Genomic DNA, 24,559 nt, shown 5'->3' on the forward strand with positions numbered 1-24,559 from the left:
AGCACTTGTTGGCTGCTTTTCCTTCACTCTGCAGTCCAACTCATCCCAAACCATCTCAATTAGGTTGAGGTCAGGTGATTGTGGAGGCCAGGTCATCTGATGCAGCACTCCATCACTCTCCTTGGTCAAATAGCCCTTACACAGCCTGGGTGTAACGGCTTTCTTTTACCTCCTTCTCTGATGAAGAGGTGCAATAAGGATCGGACCAAAATGCAACGTGGTTCGTTCGATACATCTTTAATGAAGAAGAACACGAACAATACAAAACAACAAATGTCGAAAACCGAAACAGCCCTGACTGGTGCAACAAACACAGAGACAGGAACAATCAGCCACAAACACACAGTGAAACCCAGGCTACCTAAATATGGTTCCCAATCAGCGACAACGATAATCACCTGACTCTGATTGAGAACCGCCTCAGGCAGCCACAGACCAATCTATACACCCCACACAATCCCAAGACGAAACACACTACAAATAAACTCATGTCACACCCTGGCCTGACCCAATAAATGAAAATAACATAATAAATACAGACCAGGGCGTGACACTGGGGGTGTGTTTTGGGACATTGTCCTGTTGAAAAACAAATGATAGTCCCACTAAGTGCAAACCAGATTGGATGGCGTATCATGGAATAATGTTGTGGTAGCCATGCTGGATAAGTGTGCCTTGAATTCAAAATAAATCACTGACAGTGTCACCAGCAAAGCACCATCACACCTCCTCATCCATGCCTCCTCATCCACCTACTTTGATTCTCACAAAAACACGGCGGTTGGAACCAAAAATGTCTAATTTGGACTCATCAGACCAAAAGACAGATTTCCACCAGTCTAATGTTCATTGCTCGTGTTTCTTGGCCCAGGCAAGTCTCTTCTTATTATTGGTGTCATTTAGTAGTGGTTTCTTTGCAGCAATTCAACCATGAGGGCCTGATTCAAGCAGTCTCCTCTAAACAGTCGATGTTGAGATGTGTCTGTTACTTGAACTCTGTGAAGCATTTATTTGGCCTGCAATTTCTGAAGCTGGTAACTCTAATGAACTTATCCTCTGAAGCAGAGATAACTCTGGGTCTTCCTTTCCCGTGGCTGTACTCATGAGAGCCAGTTGTATTATAGCGCTTGATGGTTTTTGCGACTGCACTTGAAGAAACTTGAAAAGTTTAACTGACCTTCATGTTTTATAGTAATGATGGACTGTCGTTTATCTTTGCTTATTTGAGCTGTTCTTGCCATAATATGGACTTGCCCTATTTTACCAAATAGGGCTGTCTTCTGTATACCACCTCTACCTTGTCATAACATAATGGATTGTCCTATGGCTAGAAAGAAGCTTGCTCAGGCCACTTTTCTCCCTGTAATTGATTATGGTGACTTGTTGTATATGCATGCAGCCTCTTCCATCTTACAGAGACTGGGCTCTGTTTATCATGCATCCTTGCGCTTTATTACAAATGCCAAGCCACTCACCCACCATTGCACATTGTACCAAATGGTTGGTTGGGCGTCACTTTATATGCGCAGAAATAAACATTTGTACGTGTTCCTCTACAAAGCTCTCTTGGGTACACTGCCTCTTTACCTCTGTAGTTTGGTTTCCTTCAGCACCCACAGGTACCATACCCGGTCTGCTAGGTGGTTGCTACTTAAAGTCCCCAGGACATTCACAATATTAGGCAAGACTGCCTTCTCTTCTTGTGCACCAGACGCATGGAATAATCTACAATCCATGTTTCATCTGATATGTTAGTGCTGCTGAATTAATTAAAAATATTGATGGGAGACTGTTACAGAGGAGTGTAAATGCTTTTTTAAGGCTGGATCATGTTGTTGTATTGTTGTATGTTTTAATCCTGTAATGTATTGATTGTTGCTGCCTTCTTGGCCAGGTCTGCCTTGAAAAAGAGACTCTGGGTCTCAATGGGCTTTTCCTGCTTAAATAAAGGTTAAATACATTTTTTAAAATGTATTGAGAAGGAAAGAAATTCCACAAATGAACTTTTATGTTAATTTAAATGCATTCCAGGTGACTACCTCATGAAGCTGTTTGAGAGAATGCCAAGAGTGTGCAAAGCCTTCATCAAGACAAAGGGTGGCTACTTTGAAGAATCTCAAATATAACATATTTTGGTTAACACTTTTTTGTCTTCTACATGATTCCATATGTGTTATTTCATAGTTTTGATGTCTTCACTATTATTCTACAATGTAGGAAATTGTAAAAATAAATAAATAAAAACAATTGAATGAGTAGGTGTATCCAAACTTTTGACTGGTACTGTATAAAATTTTATTTGAACTGAATGTTTGACCAGCAGACACGTGTCAGTGAAGATGTGTTTTGAAGATACCAACCTCCCCTTTCAAAACAATGTCATAGAAATGATTTCCCTTTGTGTTCCAGGTCTCCAGGTCATCTTTCCAGAGTACCTCCAGGAGAAGTTTGTTCAGTCGGCTCTGAGCTACATCATGTGTAATGGGGAGGGGGAGTACATCTGCCGGAACAGCCAGTGTATCTGCATGTGTGCTGACGAGTACCCACAATGCAACTGTCCTATCACCGACATCCAGATCATGGAGAACACCCTGCTTGGGCAGGCGGAGTCCTGGGCCACCTCTTACAAGGACTTTGAGAACTCAGGTAAGCAGGGAAGGATACGATAGCAAATTCCAGTTTACTGTAAGTCTTGTTAGATTACTGTACAGTCTACTATAGTTTTGATCAGCCATGTGTCTTCATCCACAAACACTATGGTTGTGGTAAATTATGTTACTGTTGAGTATTGTATTTAGTAATTTGTTATTTAACAGCAATTTATTGCTATTTTAGCCCCTTCCATCAACTATATTTCTAAAGTAAGGAATAAATAAAAATATATTTCCCTTAGATTCAGGTTAAAGTAACTAATATAGCAAGAAAAAGGATACGAAATTATAAGGATATCCCATGACTTAGCTCCTCTCTTGTCATCCCTCTTTGGTTTGCGTAGAGGCCAATTATGACTACAGGACCATTTGAATATGGACCTCAGCTAGGCACTAATGACCGGTCTGAAGCCAGGGCTACTTCCACTGATCTGTCCTCAAACAGAACACCAGATGCAGGTCTTTACAGCATCCAATATCCACAGCAAACAGTGATATAATGGTATATCCACTGACAGTCAGCTCTAAATTCAGCTGTTTTTTATTCAGGTGTCGTCATTTTACGTTAGTCACCTTCCATAGAATACACCACATAAAGCGTGCATGGTCTTGGAGCCAATCTGCAATAAAGTGTGGTATGAATAATTCAGCAGCCATTTTAACGCCTTCTGTTTTAGAAGAAGGCACTAGCAGTTAATTGTAACAGTCAATTCTCTCTACCCCCCTCAGCCAGGTTTCACTAAGCATGCCACAGGCTAAATGTGTGTGAGGAGCCATTGTCACTCAGTCACATAGGGAAGCCACCCACCATGCAATCAGTACAGGCCCATGCATGAACCCAAGGGTGAAACAATAACTTCTGTAGATTTTCGATGCAGCATTAATGTGAGATGAACCCACTGTATTAAACAGTTTGCAAAATAGAACATGCAACCTTGTAAGATGTGTTTGTGTGTGTGTGTGTGTGTGTGTGTTAAGGGTAATGGTATTGATTTGTGACTATTTGGTGTGTGGGTGTGACTATTTGGTGTGTGTGTGTTAGTGTGTGTACACGTGTGTGTACATTTGTGTGGGTGTACATGCGCGAGCCTTTGTGTGTTGAACATGTGTCTCAAGCAGCAACCAATTCGTCAAAATGGATGGCGTCATTATAAAACCGTTAGAATTAAAACGCAATCTGCATCGTTTCAGTTGGTGAAACCCCATCAACAAGCTACCATATTCCACATGCCTAGCGAATGACCCATATAGCGGGCGGTTATGTCTGGCCACACAAATATTCACACACATACTCAGTCACATCCCCTGCCTCATCCCCTACTGATCAAGTCAGAATAGTAATGTACAGAGGATGGTTCGGGATACTCCCAAAGGGAGTCGCTCAGTATCCACCTGACGGGGCTCATACTTATATATTATTAACAAGTAATAAAAGGAGACAAATAAACCCTGACAGCCATACATATATATTTATATATTATAGAGGACACAAACTGAGTTTGAGTCGCTCAAGGTCATTGGCTGCTGAAGAGATTTCCAAGATGAAGTGCATACAGTATCGGATAGCCATTTTTAAAATAATAAAACGGTGTATTCCTATTTAAAGGTAGACTCAGCGATTTGACTCAAATGCAGAAAGTACATTTATGCAACAACTAAGAGTGTTGAAGCGCGACCCACTGGGCACAGACATCAGTTCAATGTTTAGTTTTGACTTGGTTGAGTTGTCAATTGATGTGAATTCAACGTGAAATCAACAAAAAATGTCACCATGTCATTGGATTTAGGATAAAAGTTGGGTGAAAAAGAGACGAAATTCAACGTTGATTCAACGTCATCACATATACTTGTTGGCTTGGAATGATGTGAAACAATGTTGATTCAACCAGTCTACCTTTAACGGGAGTATTTTGTTTGATCAGATGTGCTATTATCATAAATGCCAATGGTGTTTTGTTTGCTTGATTCAAGGCATGTAATGCATCATGATGCACTCAAGCTTTGTTGTTCAGGAAAACAACACCTGAGAACAGAAAGCACAGGAAGGAGGCTGATCCAAGGTTGCTCTGACAACAGACAGTCCTTGTCTGTGTCCCGCAAGATCTCTTAATCACCCTCCTTTCCTCTCCCTCCTCCAGATGAGTTTAAGTCATTCCTGAAGAGGCTGCCCTCCACCCACTTCCTGCCGGTCAGCAGTGTCCACCTTCTGTGGGGCAGTGACTGGGACCTGCAGGCCCGCTACCGCCTGCTCCAGAGCTCCCTGGAGACCCAGAGGCTCAAGATCCAGCGCACCGCCCGCAAGCTCTTTGGCCTCAGCATCCGCTGCCACCACAACCCCAACCACCAGATGCCTAGGGAGAGGTGGGTCTAAGAAGCAGTAAAATGCATTATGTAACCCTGCTGCATTGTGTTGTAATGTGTTGTTTTGATGATGCAGAATGTTGGTGCCAACACTGTGGACCATGGTATCACGGAAGGTAACTTAGAAAGGTGGATAAACTGCAACCAAGGTGACAAAATTAATCTGTGAGAGAACAGGTCGGCAGTGTAGCCTAGTGGTTAGAGCATTGGACTAGTAACCGAAAGGTTCAGTTCAAATCTCCGAGCTGACAAGGTACAAAATCTGTCGTTCTGCACCTGAACAGGCAGTTAACCCACTGTTCCTAGGCCGTCATTGAAAATAAGAATTTGTTCTTAACTGGCTTGCCTATAAAGAAAAAACTCTGTTAGGTAGGGGATTTTCTGTATTTCGTCTCAGTAATGCCTGTTGAAGTACTGTATTTCAAAAACATTATGATACAGTACATAATGCATTTTTACTTTGAATTTTCTGGCTCTTATAGTTCTGTCCATGAAATCATGGAAACGCCCAATGAACCCTCGTCTTACCTAGTATTTCACAATGCAGGATGAAAAAGAATCTAACCGCTGGAGCTCTCTGGCCGGGTCAGTGCACAATGTGCCATCACCTACTGTGACTGCAGATAGCACGCTTTGCTGCACAAATGGCACGGTGTTAATGCTAATCCAGTCTGAGTCATTCCACCCCATAATATACCAGACAACATGGAGAAAAATAACACACTAAATACCAGATGAAAAAAACGATGTTACATCTGCGTGGAATGTCAATATACAAATATAAAACAGGGAAAATCCTCAAAATATTCAGTTATGTGGTTAAGGAATGCACAGCTGTCAACTGTCACTAAGGTAGAAGGAACACACCCACGCTAGGATGCAAGCTTTGGCAAAGGGTTTGTTCAGAAGTGTTATCAAAGCGGTGCAGTGCACAATCCGTGCTCGGCAGAGCACACATCAAGGACGCCTGACGGCACTGTGAAGAGAAACTGTGTTTGTTTATTTGTTTCTATATATGTGTGTGTGTTTATGTGTGAGTGATTGATTGTGTGTGTGTGTGTGCGTGTGCGTGTGTGCGTGCGCGTGTGTGTGTGTGCTCATGCATTCATGTCAGTGAGAGATGCACTGTGCCAATAGGCATCCTCCTTACAGACCAGTACCCACATCAGTGTTACTCTTTGATACCACCAATGCAGCGTAAACTAAACATACTGACATACTAGTGTTTGTAATGTTTCCTCTGGAGACATACAGTAAACAGGGCTGATATGACGAATGTTGAGTTCCTTGCTGTGGGCTCAGTTAAGGCACAGGTTTAACAATTAGTGTTTATATGTAAGCATACATTATCAGGTGGGTTTGCTATGTACTCCCACAGCTGTTAGGATGGGTTAAAGTGATATCTCCTTCCGAATTTCATGTATATCTACGTGCAATATAGTGAAATGTTACTCTATTTAAAAAGCACACATATCCACACGACCACCATTACATATAGTACAGTAGTACTAGTAGCAGTAGACCTTGTTGTCCTGCTGCTCAGAGTTGAGCTGAGGCCCTAGCCTCTCTGGTGGCATGGCCTTTGCCCTGAAGGGCTGAGTTGGAGAGAGAGAAGACTGCCTGTGACAGCCCAGAAATCCTTACTACTGATCTACTTCCCACCGACGGGACACACGCCTATAATTATAGAAAGCAAGCCTCCTTCGGTCCCAATTGGATTCTGGCAGTGGAGAGACTTGACAACTGCAGGAACAATACGAACCAAGTCTCTCTAGGGCTGGAGAGGGTTCCTTCACAGTTTGACCCTACTGTGGAAGGCTACTTAGCTTAAGACCTGCAGGGGGAAACCCAGGGTGGACTTTGATGGTGGTGGCTTGATCTCAGGCTGCTCCCCGTAGTCTAATTACACATTTGCTATTATAGCGATAATCACTGTTACACAATCCACAGGCAATCTACAGGCATGGCTGGACCGTACCCTTTTAAACATTTATGGTGTTTTCACAGGTGTAATGAGTGGAATATTCCAAGTAGTTAGAGTAGAGTAGAGCCTCAGCGTTGGTTTCTTTTAAGCATGCTGTGCTACTGGATGTACTGCATAACTAGGACCAGCAGATTTTTATGGATGTGTGTTTTTATTGGGAAAAACTCTGGGTTCTATGTTTTTCCTGGTCATGTGGACAAGAAAGAGTCATGCCTTAATGCATAACCAGATGACTATACAACCAGTGGGGTAAAGTACTTAAGTAAAAATACTTTAAAGTACTGCTTAAGTCGTTTTTTGGCGTATCTGTACTTTACCTTACTATTTACATTTTTTTACATCTTTTACTTCACTATATTCCTAAAGTCAAATCAAATCAAATGTATTTATAAAGCCCTTCATACATCAGCTGATATCTCAAAGTGCTGTACAGAAACCCAGCCGAAACCCCAAACAGCAAGCAATGCAGGTGTAGAAGCACGGAAAGAAAAGAAAAGAATGCACTTTTTACTCCGTACATTTATCCTGACACCCAAAGGTACTCATTACATTTTGAATGCTTAGCAGGACAGGAAAATGGTCCAATTCATATACTTATCAAGAGAACATCCCTGGTCGCCGCTACTGCCTCTGATCTGGAGGACTCACTAAACACAAATGCTTTGTTTGTAAATTATGTCTGAGTGTTGGAGTGTGCCCCTGGCTATTTGTCAATTTAAACTTGTACTTTTGATACTTACATATATTTAAAACCAAATACTTTTAGACTTTTGCTCAAGTGGTATTTTACCAGGTGAATTTCACTTTTACTTGAGTCATTTTCTATTGAGTACTTTTCCCACCACTGTATACAACCATGAGCTGTGTGCATAAGTCATATTTTCATTGGATTTAGCTTGAGGTAAATAAAGGAAAGGAAAGTATGGTGCGTATTATCATTATTATTATTATTATTATTATTATTATTATTCAAGCCTGGTTGCCATTTCATGAATGCATGCGTGCGGCATACCTCTAAGATACATGTGGTATTCAGACAAAAAAAACGACTGTAATTAAATGAGTAATCAATGTGTGGTGGCCGTCTCTACATATGAAAGGCCTCTGTCCCTCACTGTTGGCTAGCTCTAATTGCCCTCGTCTGTCATCAGCCTGTAGCTGATAAACTGGGAGTTGAACAAACTTGCATTAGAAAATCATCCGATGTGTTGCAAGGGAGGCTTAGCTCCACCTGCCTCACCTTGTCTTACACCCACTCACCTATCACAGATGTGAGATCTCTATGCAGGGAAACATATGGAATGTGCCTGTGCAGAGCTATAGCAGACGTGCCAGGGGATTATAGCTTGAAGCTCTTCTCAAACAGAGAGTGATTAATGGTGACGGATATAAAATAGAGTAACTCCCAGCAAAGTAATCGGCATCCATGTTTATGTGTCAAAGTAATTATTCATGGGCAGACTTTAGCATGTTAACAGATTTGACTGTACTCTATATATTATTTAGCAGTAATTGCCATAGACGTTGACAGGGTTATGGTTGTCAAGATATGTCTGGTACATAACTCCCTTTCATAAGAACGTCTATCAATAATGAAATCACAGGCTATTCTTGTCATCCAACATAGTTTTTCTATTAGTGCATTATCACATTCAATCATCGGTATCAACAAATATCTCTCTCTGTATTTCTCTCATTCTATCTCTCTCTTTTTCTTTTTCCCTCATTCCCCCAAACAGAAGGGGTCTTGTGATAATGTATGTCATCTGCGCTGAGCACCAGAACTGTCTGATGCCCTATTACAAACACAGAGATTGTGCTGTGATTCGTGAAAACAAACAGCATTCATTCCCACTCGTTTCGATCTCATTCCCTGTGGCAAACTCAACCCAGACACTTGTTTTGGAGGGAAAAAAAATAAGGAAAAATAAAACTGCCAGCATGATGCTCTCAAACTGCATATTGAGGGAAGCAGTTATATGATGGAACATATTTTATTCCGGTGTTTCAGATCACATAAAACTGTAGTTATTGCAGATAAATTCAAGGGGGAATATATATGGAATAATATGATTATGCCTGCCTCTCGTACGTAAATGAAAAGATAATAAAACCAATAGGAATGGTTTAATCTTTGTGGCGTAAACCTCTGCAAAACTTTTCAAATGTATTTTGTGTTGTCATTTGCAGCAAATATTTCTCACAAGTCCAATAAGTACCTGAGTGCACAGAAACAACGGAGGACTATTTTAAAGATCTCATACCTTGTGTGTTGTGTCAATGACAGAGGACTCTTTTGTGTTCTTTGAACTTTTGGAGACAAACCGACTGCATTAAAAACCTGTTCATACATTTTGTCATTCAACTTTTGTTGTTTAGTCATGGTGCTTTACACCTGTTGTGACATATATTTCATTACTTCATTGCTGGTTATTACACCTACATAAGTGTCAAAACCCACATTTATTGAAATTATATTTTGCCCTGCCAAGAAGTTTCCTTTCGTTTGAAAGTTTGTTTTCTAAATCCTTTGTTGATGTTATAATGAATTCTTTTACAGTCATGTTTTTTTCCATCATATTTTATATAACTTGTAGAAAATACACTGCTTCATGACGACACTGTCATGAAGCATTATGACCATCATCATCATACAAGCCAGATAGTTCTGTCACGTACATGTCACCAGTCCAAAAGAGGGTTTCTTGTCCTGCTCCTGAAATCTGCTCCTGCATTCATCCCAGTCCTCAGCAACAGAACATTAGGGTAGGTGCATGTCTGACATCAATGTGTGCGCAATTACAACAATCATTTAACATGGTCAATTTCCAAAAACATGATATAACATAAACATACTGTTGACACATAGGCTTAGGGTGTAATGGAATGTTATGCCTTGTGTGGTAGGTTTTATGGGGTTTGACACTCTTATGTAGGTGTCATAACCAGCCATAAAATAACACAATATATGTCAGAACAGGTCTAAATACATGCGTCATGACAGTGTTATGACCATATTATAACAGGTTACGACAAGTCATGTCAGCTGGGTGTCAAGTAAATTGTCACCCTTTCATAAATCTCCTCCATTTTTCTTGTCCTGTGAAATATTATATTCAAGGTTCGTCTCAAGATTCAAGATGCTCTTAACATGAGCACTGGAACCTATTTTTCAGTCCAACATAATTGTCATTGGCTTTGTCTTTATGTCCTGCAGAGATAATAGTGGGGTGAATATGTGGCCGTGAACAAAAGCTTTACTTTCTCAAAGTGCATCTTAGAGTCAGTGTTCTGGGACATGCATTCAGCCGTGTCTTTGTTATTTTACTCGTATCTTTTGATACTCCTCTCTTCAGTTCGGGAGATAAAGGAACTTTTATCAGGGTAGGACTGATCCAAGGACATATCCAAGATTGCCTTGAAAGTGCATCGCTTTGTGTCAGTTTAACCCGTCTTCGAAAAATGATGGAGTCAGGTTTACGTAAGAATTGCTAAGTAAAGACGAAATGTTCAATGGATTAAAATATATTTCTCACAACTCAATTTGTTCAAAATCAGTATTAATTCAAAAGTAAAACTTGATCAAATCACTTTTGGGAAGTTGTCTAATTATATATATTTTTTAAATAATCATCAAAGTACCAGTTACATATTCCTCAACCTAAACTCATCAAAAAAAGGACCCCTTTTCAGGACCCTGCCTTTCAAAGATAATTAGTAAAAAACCAAATAACTTCACAAATCTTCATTGTCAAGGGTTTATTGTTTCCCATGATTGTTCAATGAACCATAAACAATCAGTGAACATGCACCTGTGGAACGGTCCTTAAGACACTAACAGCTTACAGACTGTAGGCAATTAAGGTCACAGTTAAAACTTTGGACACTAAAGGGGCTTTTCTACTGACTCTGAAAAACACCTAAAGAAAGATGCCCAGGGTCCCTGCTCATCTGCGTGGACGTGCCTTAGGCATGCTGCAAGGAGGCATGAGGACTGCAGATTTGGCCAGGGCAATAAATTGCAATGTCCGTACTGTGAGACGCCTAAGACAGCGCTACAGGGAGACAGGATGGACAGCTGATCGTCCTCGCAGTGGTAGACCACGTGTCACAACATCTGCACAGGATCGGTACATCCAAACATCACACCCGGAACACACAATTCCTCCATCAGTACGCCGACTGCCCGCAATAGATTTAGAGAGGCTGGATTGAGGGCTTGTAGGCCTGTCGTAAGGCAGGTACTCACCAGACATCACCAACAACCGTCGCTGGACCAGACAGGACTGGCAAAAAGTGCCCCTCACCGATGAGTTGCAGTTTTGTCTCACCAGGGTGATGGTCGGATTCGTGTTTATCGTCGAAGGAATGAGTGTTACACCGAGGCCTGTACTCTGGATCGATTTGGAGGTGGAGGGTCCGTCATGGTCTGGGGCGGCGTGGCACAGCATCATCGGACTGAGCTTGTTGTTATTGCAGGCAATCTCAACGCTGTGCGTTACAGGGAAGACATCCTTCTCCCTCATGTGGTACCCTTCCTGCAGGCTCATCCTGACATGGCCCTCCAGCATGACAATGCTACCAGCCATACTGCTCGTTCTGTGCATGATTTCCTGCAAGACAGGAATGTTAGTGTTCTGCCATGGCCAGCAAAGAGCCCGGATCTCAATCCCATTGAGCACGCCTGGGACCTCTTGGATTGGAGGGTGAGGGCTAGGTCCAGAAATGTCCAGGAACTTGCAAGTGCCTTGGAGGAAGGGGTGGGGTAACATCTCACAGCAATAACTGGCAAATCTGGTCCAGTCCATGAGGAGGAGATACACTGCAGTACTTAATGCAGCTGGTGGCCACACCAGATACTGACTGTTACTTTGATTTTGACTGCCCCTTTGTTCAGGGACACATTATTCAATTTCTGTTAATCACGTCTGTGGAACTTGTACGGTTTATGTCTCAGTTGTTGAATCTTGTTATGTTCATACATATATTTACACATGTTAAGTTTGACAGTGAGAGGATGTTTTTTTGCTGTTTATTTCATATCCCATAGGGGCAAAAGTAATTTGGGTCTGTAGAGTGTCTCCTCTGTCCCCTTCGCTGGCCCTACCCATGGCTCATTTTGGGATGGCTTGGGGCTCTCTGGCCTGTCAAGCACTGGGTCACCCATCACCGTTACCATGCTAGTTCATTAGCATGTCAGGCTAACCTTGAGCTCATCCTCTCCAGTCTCTCCTAGAAAAACACTCCCATCTCACAGTAGAAAGTTTCAGTACTACCAAGATGACAGAAAGGGATGCCTGAGGGGGAATAAGAGACACAATTTGCATAGGAAATGATGCTGCCATCCCACGAGGGAAATAAAGGAATTATGCCTTTGAGGAATACATTATCCCCTCCACAGACTAGACCGTAACAAACAGTAGCAGGCTGTGGCAGTGGCAGTGGAGGTTAATCCTCAGTTTAACACTGAATTTGTGCTTGCTAAACGGTCCTTATTAATGGTGCATTTTATCCCTGTGTCTCCACTCCCCAATTTGTTCTATTCCCCCCTCGATCACTCTGGCTCTGACACTTTCTTTCTTCCTTTCTTTCTTTCTTTCTTTATTTCTTTCTTTCTTTCTTTCTTTCCAATCTCCAGGTCTGTGATGCAGTGGCTGAACAGGGTCCAGTCCTTCCTCTACTGCAATGAGAACAGTTTCTGGGGGACCTTCCTGGAGAGCCAGAGGATGTGTGTGTGCCACACGGGTATCACCCTATGCCAGCGACCCATCCCATGTATCATTGGGGGCAACAACAGCTGTGCCATGTGCAGCCTGGCCAACATCTCCCAGTGCGGCTCCTGCAACAAGGGGTTCAAGCTGTACCGAGGCCGCTGTGAGCCCCAGAACGTGGACTCAGAACGCAGCGAGCAGTTCATCAGCTTCGAGACCGACCTGGACTTCCAAGACCTGGAGCTCAAGTACTTGCTCCAGAAGATGGACTCGCGCCTCTACATCCACACCACCTTCATAAGCAACGAGATCCGCCTGGAGACCTTCTTTGACCCACGGTGGCGCAAGCGCATGTCCCTGACACTGAAGAGCAACAAGAACCGGATGGACTACCTCCACATGATCATTGGGCTCTCCATGAAGATCTGCCAGATGCGCAACAGCAGCATCGACCCCATGTTCTTTGTTTACGTGAACCCGTTCAGCGGCAGCCACTCAGAGGGCTGGAGCATGCCCTTCGGCGAGCACGGCTACCCGCGCTGGGAGAAGACGAGGCTGGGGAACTCCCAGTGCTTCAATTGGACCCTGCTGCTGGGCAACCGGTGGAAGACCTTCTTTGAGACGGTGCACATCTACCTACGAAGCCGCGCCAAGGTGCCCACTGGGTTACGAAATGACACGGGCCAGGGTCCCGTGGACCTGTCCGACCCCAACAAGCGCCAGATCTACATCAAGATCTCCGACATCCAGGTGTTTGGTTACAGCCTGCGCTTCAACGCTGACCTGCTCCGCAGCGCCGTGCAGCAGGTGAACCAGTCGTACACCCAGGGGACCCAGTTTTACTCCTCCTCCTCTGTCATGCTCTTGTTGCTGGACATTAGGGAGCGGATTAACCGCCTGGCCCCTCCAGTGGCACCCGGGAAACCCCAGCTGGACCTGTTTTCCTGTATGCTGAAACACAGGCTCAAGCTGAACAACAGCGAGATGATCCGGGTCAACCACGCCTTGGACATGTACAACACAGAGATACTGAAACAATCAGATCACCTAACTACCAAACTCTGCTGAGATACAGTAAACAATCAAACAAAAAAAGAGCAAACAGACACTACAAATATAACTGTTTGGGGATATTCCTTTTTATTTTTTTCCTTTTTGGACCTTTTTGTTCTGCCTTTTGATGTATTATTAAAACTTTGTAATTGTAATTGTTAAAATGAAACTCAAAAAGGCAGTGATGAAGCCTTTTAGTTCGATAAAGAAGAAGATGAATGAAAACCACTTTAAAGACTGTACCATATTTTGTCCCAGCATGTCTGTCATTTCCTGAAAGAGCATAAAGAGAAAAAATAAGAAAAACAATTAAATCCATCTCCTGGTGACAAAGAGGCCTTTATTTTAGTCTGAGGGAACAAAGGTTATATCTGAAACTGCCATTATTTACTGAGTAAAACATTTTTAAAGATATAATGAAGTTGCATAAGGGCAGACCAGATATCATCCTTTTATTTCAGTTAATATGCTTTATCAACAAGCAAAATATTACAAACATATAAAATGACAGTTTAATACAGTATGAAGGCATTCATACATTTTATGGGTAAATAGCCCAGCAAGCAAATACTCTAAGCATTAGCTATATAGTCTCTTTATAACATTAAATACTCATGACAAGTCTGCATCCCTCTCTTTGTGAAGTAAGGTTTAAGGCACTTCGTTGCTGTAATTAAAGCATAGGCACACGACCGGGGCAGCGGATAGTCATTTCATGTCAAATAACAGAAACCAGCTGTTTATATATGTGTATACCTTTATTTAGCTTGATGCTTATTGCTGTTCGTTAATTGAATGTGTCATTTGAGAGTGAGTGAATCCAGTCTAAGCTGAAACTTATCTTTGGGCGCTACCTCCCGTGCTTGAAATTCTACAGGCATTTCTCATGAGGAGGGTTCTTCTGGTGCCTGAGTGCAATATCGTGGTCTGAAGATGAACAATCAATGCTATTTCGTACAGCTTTGCAAAACGTACACCTTGTGACTGCTGATGTGTCAAGCTTTTCGGCACCAAGAGCAAATTTGAGCATCGATCATTCACGTACATCTGCAACAGACACCATGAAAGCCATACATTTCCCTGAGGTACACATAAGACATGGAAAGCCCCGTGATCCATTTTTCTAAAACATGAAAAATGTCCCATTCATGTATTTTATGTTGTCGTTGTTGTTTCCCCCAAATTAATTTCAATTGGAGGATAACACAGTGGACAGAGAGAGTGTATTCTCTGGGATTATGGGATGACATTGTAAAGCCATTGGCTTTCTATTTCTACTAACTAGAGTGAACCCACATGGGAAACAGTTATATAAAAGCTTCAAATACTTCTGTTCATTTTAATCTGTAAATCTACTTTCTATTTCATGTAATTTTTTTATGCCACGTTGGGATCTTAACTTTGAATGACCATGCAAATCAGATTGAACCCTCTGACACAAGGTTGTTTAATCTTTCTAGTCATACTTTATTGAAAGCACTGACATGACGTTCGTTTATAGCTATATATAGCTACATAAAAAGAACATAGTATCAAACATCATACTATCTCAGAACTGTCAAGGAACACTACCTACGTTATTATTGTTATTATTATTATTATTATTAGTAGTAGTATTATTAAGTGCCTGTTACCTATCCCTTTAACATATTTAGAGGAGGGAAATTGCTCTTAGTTTAGTTACTGTATACAGTAAAAACACATTACCACACAAGATAAAGACATTCAAAAGAATTCAGCAAATCAGACCACGTCAATGCAGATATGTCCCTCATTTCTCAGCCTGAGATACATGTTTTCTAGCTAAAGCCCTGCTGGTTTGTGCATGTGGTTAAATGACCCATCATCAAGAGATTGAAGTCTCAATTTCCTGACACTATCTCTCCTATGTACATTATACCTGTAAATAGCAACTTAGTGTTGGTATAGTTATAACATCAAAGACTACTTAAATCATAGTAATTCCAAGAGAACAAAAGAGGCCATTATTAACGAGAGTACCCACAATACCGTTGGTGTGCTATTGCACAAATTTCAAATACACTCCATTCTTAAGTGAATTACTTCATTATGAATATCAGAGAGGGGTGGCAATTTCTGATGCTTTTAATCAAAGTACACTACCGTTCAAAAGTTTGGGGTCATTTAGAAATGTCTTTGTTTTTGAAAGAAAACTATTTTTTTTGTCCATTAAAAATAACATCAAATGGATCAGAAATACAGTGTAGACATTGTTAATGTTGTAAATGACAATTGTTGTTGGAAACGACTGATTTTCAATGGAATATCTTCTAGGCAGAGTTGCAAAGAAAAAGCCATATCTCAGACTGGCCAATGAAAAGAAAAGATTAAGATGGAGGATCTCGGAGTCGCCTCTTCACTGTTGATGTTGAGACTGGTGTTTTGCAGGTACTAGTTAATGAAGCTGCCAGTTGAGGACTTATGAGGCATCTCAAACTCGACACTCTAAAGTACTTGTCCTCTTTCTATACTGGTTACAGCCAGTTTGCGCTGTTCTGTAAAGGGAGTAGTACACAGCCTTGTACGAGAACTTCAGTTTCTTAGCAGTATCTCGCATGGAATAGCCTTAATTTCTCAGAACAAGAATAGACTGATGAGTTTCAGAAGAAAGTTCTTTGTTTCTGGCCATTTTGAGCCAGTAATCGAACCGGCAAATCCTGATGCACCAGATACTCAACTAATCTGAAGAAGGCCAGTTTTATTGCTTCTTTAATCTGAACAACAGTTTTCAGCTGTGCTAACATAATTGCAAAAGGGTTTTATAATGATCAATTAGTCTTTCAAAATGATAAACTTGGATTAGCTAACACAACGTGTCATTGGAACACAGGAGTGATGGTTGCTGATAATAGGCCTCTGTACGCCTATGTAGATATTCCATTAAAAATCAGCTCTTTCCAGCTACAATAGTCATTTACAACATTAACAATGTATATACTGTATTTCTTATCAATTTTACGTTATTTTAATGGACATAAATGTTGTTGTTTTTTTAAAGGGCTTTTTTAAGTGACCCCAAACTTTTGAACAGTAGTGTGTACCATATGAAATATGAGTTCGTTTTGACCACGGCATTAATGAGACAAGCACACATTTCCTTTATCAGCATAACATCCCTGCAATGTCGCAAATACCCATGGATACATTTGATTGAATATACAACTCCTAATACCTTGCCTATGTAATTTTTGCTGTTATGTTGAAATCATTATATCAGCTTATTTCAAATGAATGTTTCATATAATAATCAATTTCTCATTAAAAGGCTATATTTATGTGGAATAGCATTTATTTATTTATGTATATATATATATATATATATAAAAAACTCTATTAAGATTCTCACAGACAACACCTACACAGAACCTCATTCAACCCTTGTGGGCAGTGCTGATAACAAGGACTAGTTGTTGTGATGTAACTGTAAATTAGTATTTGATTGAAGATTTTTATTTTTGGTGGGATTGGTGAATAATTGCTCAAATATGTTCTAGTGAGATATGCTGTACAGTACGGTTGAGAGGTTTACCGTATATGTATCCCGGGGTGTTTCAATATACCCTCGGTATGATTTCCCAATACCGTCAATACTATTGTTCTTTTAATAACCACCTGCAGTCAACTTGTGCTCTAGGCAAACGATAAAGCAGATCGCGTTCATCATTTCACCTGTTAGATTATTTATCATTATGAAGCTTACCGGAACTAGTTTCCCAAAACAGCTGTTTGAGCCAGTCACGTGTGTTTGTTTACAAAGAAGCACAATAAGCAAAGCGGGAGCTTCGTGAGGAGAATTACTCCTGCAGTGCAACTTAAGTTTGGTGATCAAGTTACAATTGTATGAAACTACTAATGTTTGCCAGCTGTATTCCATATAACTATTAAGTTTACCTATGAAATTCTCTCCAGCTAGGTTTTTTAAAAACTTGTTAACGTTAGCAAAGTTAGCTTACAATGTTTTTTTTCTTTTTAACCTTTATTTAACTGGGCAAGTCAGTTAAGAACAAATTCTTATTTACAAGGCTTCTTGGTAACGCCAGAGACAATCCACTCCTGGATTAAGATCCCCGTTGTCTAATATCTGTTTTGTACGTGCTGCAAACTGTGTTTTTAAATACTTAACTTTATGAGCTGGGTTGTCTGTCCACATGTTCACACGTGCTCATTAGCATTTACCTAGCATCCACTATGGGAATTCCATAGTACTTGTGAGCATTTTGTTAGCATTCTAGTAACTGAAGTATTGCCCCTTAAAAAAAAAAAAAACAACATTTGGTCCCCTTGTGTGCACTGCAGGTAATGTCAATCCTGGAATGGCACAGGTATGGTATGAAAGTATGGACATATAGATACTGCCCAACCAGAGTGCTAAGTACGGGGGCCCGGGACGTCTCAGATCCCCTGAATGAGGCATGAGTCCCCCTAAATGCAACAAAGTCAAACTTTGGGGGGGGTCTCTAAATAAATCTAATTTAACTATTCTCCTATTTGTTTAAAATGCTGCTACAGTGGTAAATATTAAAATAAAAACATATTCCAAATTAAACAAACACCACCATGTGGCTGCACTTGTCATCCCCAGACCGTCCTGTGTCTCAACCCCTTTTCATGTGTCCCAACCTTTCTTCAAAAAAAGGTAATTTTGTCAGCAAGACACATTAATTAATTCAGGATACTAGAGTGTAGACCCAATCACGGGCGGATGTGATACAGACTGGTTGACAGCTATTAGGTCTGTGAAAAAAGTAGAGACCCCAAATGTCATGGTATATTTTGCACTCTGTGCCCAATCTTACTGTACAGTGAAATAATGCTTACCACTGTGCTGTGGAGTGCCTCACCTAATGGTTGGTTAACCTTCAGCTCTTCAATCACTCACCTCACTGTAGGTAGCAGTCAGTATTTGTAACTTGGGTTGCACATACAGTACAGTAGATCATTTATTAAAATCAGCTTATGAGTACAGACCACACATAGCTCACTCTTGTATCAATTGCAGGGGACTGTGGGAAACTAAAAAACAGGCCTTGAAGTTCATATATCTTTACAGCCCCCCCATGGCCAAAATGGGTGCTTACACCAGCTCCAGAGCAGAACCGAATGGTCACATCCTCCGTCTTTTATATGTCTGTCAATATGCTTTCCCTGATGACTAACACGGCACTCTCACGCCACAGGCTGACAGCTGTAGCAGAACACTGGTTCATTGGATGAATGTGATGCCCTGGTGACAACTTGTCCCACTTCCGCAAAGTACCAGAGGAGTTGACGCTGCATGGGCACTCACTGTGAACAATGTGTCTGTCACAAGCTTTATTTCTGTCATGCCAAGATTATCATCATTTCCTCCAAATCTGCACTAAAATGGCCCTGGCATATAAGAGTAAGACTTAAGAATACATAAGAGCTCAAATGAGAAAAGGAACATCATCTTTTCAATGCATAATGTTGTATTTGAATGGCCATAAGTCATTTTGTGAAGTTCTTAAGGGCCCATTTCCTTACAAAACGGAGATTGTTTTGCCTGTGAGGCTTCTGCATTAGAGTTTGACTGAGACCAGCTCTAATGCATCTTCACAGTTTAAGATAATAATAAAGGGAAATCATTTTGGAAGAACGGTGAAGCATTAACACAATTAAACTCAATTGCAATAAAAGCTTGGTGAACAAAAGATTCAAATATAAATTCACAATGGTGGAATTGTACCTGAAGTGACATCCCCTGATTGCAGTCAATCCAAACTGTCTCTAGTCAATCAGTTTCATGTGTCTGTAGATGTGAGTGATTCTAGATAAAAACCCTTGTATTGTTTGTCAGTGGGCACTTTTCATACCAATCCTGCTTACCTCTGCTCCCCGTAAGGCGAGAAACCCTGCCGGTTTTCATCAACCATTTTACGAACACATTGTGTTTATTGTTACTGTTCAAAGAAAACATTTCTTCATCATTAATTCTCTGTCAACCAATTTGACAAGCTTGCAAGGCCAGGACAAGACGAGAGAGGCATACAGGTATGAGTTGTACAGCTATGGACATTGGCAGGTACAGTCTGCTTAAATGAGAAACAGCTGACAGAACAGCTTTTGCATTGCATTCTCATTACTACACAAATGGCCAACTTCATGGTCACATCTCCACTTCACCGTACCCCTCCTACACAATTGCTGTATCTTCTCTGCGTGGTTAATAAGCTGCGCGCAGCCTCATAACGGATGTAATCGCAGGACTGTGCTACACACCAAGTGCTGATTAATGCAGTAGCTCATATTCGTTAATGAGGCAAGCGGGTCTTTGTGTATCAGCGCTCTCACCACACAGCCCACGCCAAACCCACCCTGCCAAGGTACAGGGGAGGGGGTGCAGTAATTATCAAAATTACAGCATTCTAATAAATCACACTGCTTTGGGTTTAATGTATCGTGAGTGAATGGCTAAGATGGCGGAAGCGATGGATAGGGAGGATTCCATCCTCAGTAATAAGTCATGCTCGGTTAAAATAATGAAGTGCTGGCTTCACTCTTATTCTGTCTGGCTTATTATAGAAATGAAACCCTTACCAAATACTCTAGGATAGTATTATCCTTACAAATATATATTCTAAATACCTGTCAACAGAATCTGAATATAGATGTAGATATTTTGTTAATTTCCATGCCAACATAGGGCGATAAGTGCATAAGTTCATCATAACATGATGTGGAAGTATTTTAGGGCTTTGTAATATAACTATTATATCACCCTTATTGTTACCTCAGCATGAATTCATACCCCCCTACCTTGAACGGACCTCATTCCCAGAACTGAGTTAATGTGAAAACACATTCCCATTCCCATGGCTTACACCCTCCATTTCACACCAGTCCCTCTGTTTTGCACCCGGCTCACAATTGCTTTCTCCAACCCAGCGCTACAAATGTTTTCCTTTTTAGAGGCAGAGAATGAAGCAAACTCTATAACTTCTCAAATCCCAGAGCTGATGAGACGAAGCTAATGCAAACACAGGCAGAAACAAAGAAACAAGAGGAACGAGACAAAGATGGTAAAAAGCCATAGTTAAACGGATCAGGTGGAATACAATACGTTCCATGGCGTATGAATGGAAATTACCATTTGTGGCGAACAGGTGAAGCTACTGTTAGCTTTGTGTTTCATCCAGGCAGACAAACAGCTGAGAGGAATAAACACACTTGTTAGTGTACACTCTCACCTTGCAAGGATTTAAAACCAAGCTGGCAGGTAGCTCTCCAGACAGTTAAGACGCAGCCGTGAACGCCTTGAGGCTGTTGCTATTCCAGAATCTCGCAGACATCTGCGAAATACAAAAAACACAGAGGTTTGAGCTTATATATGCTCTGAGCTTTCAGAAGAAAGCTGTTTGCAAGAATATGCAGATACAATAAAGTGACAATAAAATAAGTGCATTTTCTTTGCAGCATGTTTTTCTTTCAGCAGAAAAATACAGAATAATAGAAACATGTGGGCTAACTGTTTCCATGGATGTATAAACATCTAGAGGAGAGCATGCCTTTGGATTTCCCAAAAACTTTTCATATCCTTTAATTGTCACAACACATCCATTGTGTTCTGTTGAATGGTTCAGTGTTGCCCCTCGCTGAGTGCAGATAGATACTCTTCTTTGAATCACATCATCAAGGGCTCTTCTGACAAACATGTCTTCTTTCCATGCTCAGATGAACCTGTTATAAATTCATATTTATCTACATATCAAATATGAGAAGTGTACTCAATTTTCCACAACAAACATTGTTTTATTTCAAAAAAGGCAGACTGGAAGTAACTAAAGCAATTGCACACGTCTGGTCTTTGTTGATATTTACGCTTATATCGTCTATACATACAACAAACAAACAAACCAACAAGAACTGTTTATCAAATGTGTTGTAGCTGTAATTTCCTTCCATTGTCCCTTTTATTGCATCTCAAGCATTTAAATGCCTAGCTAGTTCAGCAGACTTGTTAGCTGGGAAAGTCCATCAAAGATGAACTTCTGATTGCTAGCTATCTGACTCTGAGGCTGTCCTAATATGGATACCATACACTCCTGTTTGCAATTTAGAATGTGTTCATTTTCTCTCATTCAACCACATACCTACTCAAACACTTGGGCAAGTAGTGAACCTTTTAATCATATGTTTAGGATATTAATCACCCTATCCTCTCCCCTTCATAGCTCCTGAAGAAAAACCGAATCATATGCAACGTGCCTCTGGGTTGTCTGTTCTTGATTAAAACAACTTATCATGAGGCGAGGCAAGTTAATAAAAATAAGACACAAGACACAGCAATCATTAAGGGACATACCTCTTCATAAATAACTGTGTCTTTGCTAGGAAATTGTGTGAGAATATCCAAGAGGCTACGGAAAACAATAGAGACTGGAATTTATGCCACCATTAGGCATCCTCAATCATGACAAATAGAGTTGTCACTGTAACCGGAGAGAACGATTAGGTTTTCTCTACAGCAATTAACATAAGGAAAACAAAGACATATTGTACGTCTATGTCAACGTAACATGTTCTCCAGTTAGACCAATTTCTTAAAAACAGTATTGTGGTGTTGCTTTTGAGTGATCAACCAGCCCAACTAGAACATGCTCACAGCACCAACACCAGCACCATCACAGCACCAACACTGCTGGCCACTGATAGGTCTGTGGAGACTACCTCCCATTATGTGTCTTCATTAACAAACCCTATATCCAATTCTCTTTTGCAACATGCATTTCATGTAGAATATATATTGCAAATGATATAATTGTGTATTATGCCAATACAGGGGTATTAAGTGAAGTTTCAGTGCTTGATATACAGTGATGACATTATGTAGGGAATTAAAGGCATGTATCTTTATTTCATTGTTATTTATTTTAGCAGGCTAGATTCATTGAGATTAAACATATATTTCACAAGAGAAAACTGGCCAAAAGTTCCAGACACATTTACAACATAAAACAGGTGGTCCTTGGCAGAGGATCATCAAGTTGGTGTACTAATTTGACTTTGCACTGACAGTCTTTCAGAAACAGCAGTATTGTTTTAGTCCTACCATGTTACCCCAATGCATTTCAAACATTGCTCTGCTGTCAAAGTCATGCGATTGCACTGATGTAATATATAGTATACTAACAGAAAGAGGTTTTCAAAAGGGTTCATCATGGGAGAACCCTTTTTGGTTACAAGTAGAACCATTTTGTGTTCCATATAGAACCCTCAGTGGAAATGTTTCTACCTGGAACCACAAAGGGTTCTTAAAAGGGTTCTGCTATGGGGACAGCCAGATAAACCTTTTAGGTTATTTTTGTGTAGGGTACATGACACATAATGAGCTTTATGTGTTAGACTCCATCTGAGATAAACATGCTTTTTCTCCTTCTCATTGTTTCGCCTTATCTAGCTAACAAACTCAATCACATCACCAAAATCCACAAAAATGTCTTGCACTTATACTCTTACTCTGTCGCAAATCTGCCAAGTTTTTTGTTGTTGCTGAAATGTGTTTCTCAAAATGATTGAGGAGGAAAATGAAAATAACTAAAAAAGTAAAGTGGAGTAAGTGCGCTCTGTTGAGACATAAATTGTCCCGCTAATGGGACAATTTATTATAATTTTTTATTTTTTTGTTAATGTCAGATGTGGTTGGGTAATTTTTCCCAAAACCTAATGCCATGATGAGCAAAATGGACCAGATTCCTATAAAGACCTATATTTGCTCACCTAAACTGCTTCCATTAATCAAGGTTCATGCACTAGTTAGTTTTTGTTCATTCGGAAAGAAGAGGGAAACACAAGTTTCTGGTTGTCTTAGTAAAGCAAGAAGAAACTACGAATCGTTCTTTGCAAGTAAACCATGTTAATATGATGCACCCTGTGGAAGAATTACTTTAATCAAATCAAATGTTATTGGTCACATACACGTGATTAACAGATGTTATTGCGGGTGTAGCGAAATGCTTGTGCTTCTAGCTCCGACAGTGTAGTAATATATAACAAGTAATATCCAACAAATTACACAACATATACCCAATAAACACAAATATAAGTTGGAATGAATTAAGACTATATACTTATGGACGAGCGATGTCAGAGTGGAACGGGCTAAGACACAGTATATACATATGAGATCAATAATGCAAAATATGTAAGCATTATTAGGTGAATGAGATACCGTAGAATGGTATAGATTACAGTATATACATATGACATGAGTAATGCCAGATATGTAAACATTATTAATATAGTGACTAGTGTTCCATTCCTTAAAGTTGCCAGTGATTCCTAGTCTATGCCTATAGGCAGTAGTGCTAGTAATGGCTTTTTAACAGTCTGATGGCCTTGAGATGAAAGCTGTTTTTCAGTCTCTCGGTCCCAGCTTTGATGCACCTGTACTGACCACGCCTTCTGGATGTAAGCGGGATGAACAAGCAGTGGCTCAGGTGGTTGATGTCCTTGATGATATTTTTGGCCTTCCTGTGACATCGGGTGCTGTAGGTGTCCTGGAGGGCGGGTAGTTTGCCTCCGGTAATGCGTTGGGCAGACCGCACCACACTCTGGAGAGCCTTGCGGTTGCGAGATGTTGCAGTTTCAGTACCAGGTGGTGATACAGCCAACAGGATGCTATAAATTGTGCATCTGTAAAATTTTGTGAGGGTTTTAGGTGACAAGCCAAATATCTTTAGCCTCCTGAGGTTGAAGAGGCTCTATTGTGCCTTCTTCGCCACACTGTCTGTGTGGTGGTGTAACGGCGTTCTTCGTTT

The 24,559-nt window shown here is 40.8% G+C and overlaps 1 protein-coding gene across 1 annotated transcript in view; it reads left to right on the plus strand.

Annotated features, from left to right (window-relative positions):
* The window catches only part of LOC135544449 (BMP/retinoic acid-inducible neural-specific protein 1), a 119,880-nt gene extending 102,817 nt beyond the window's left edge, over positions 1-17,063 (plus strand). The window contains exons 6-8 of the mRNA XM_064972061.1: positions 2,410-2,646; positions 4,790-5,012; positions 12,635-17,063. Of these exons, the coding sequence (XP_064828133.1) occupies positions 2,410-2,646; positions 4,790-5,012; positions 12,635-13,775 (1,601 nt within the window). The 3' untranslated portion in view covers positions 13,776-17,063. The remainder of the gene's footprint in view (positions 1-2,409; positions 2,647-4,789; positions 5,013-12,634) is intronic.
* The last annotated feature ends 7,496 nt before the right edge of the window (positions 17,064-24,559 follow it).

This window comes from Oncorhynchus masou, chromosome 8, assembly GCF_036934945.1.
Source record: "Oncorhynchus masou masou isolate Uvic2021 chromosome 8, UVic_Omas_1.1, whole genome shotgun sequence".
Taxonomy (NCBI): domain Eukaryota; kingdom Metazoa; phylum Chordata; class Actinopteri; order Salmoniformes; family Salmonidae; genus Oncorhynchus; species Oncorhynchus masou.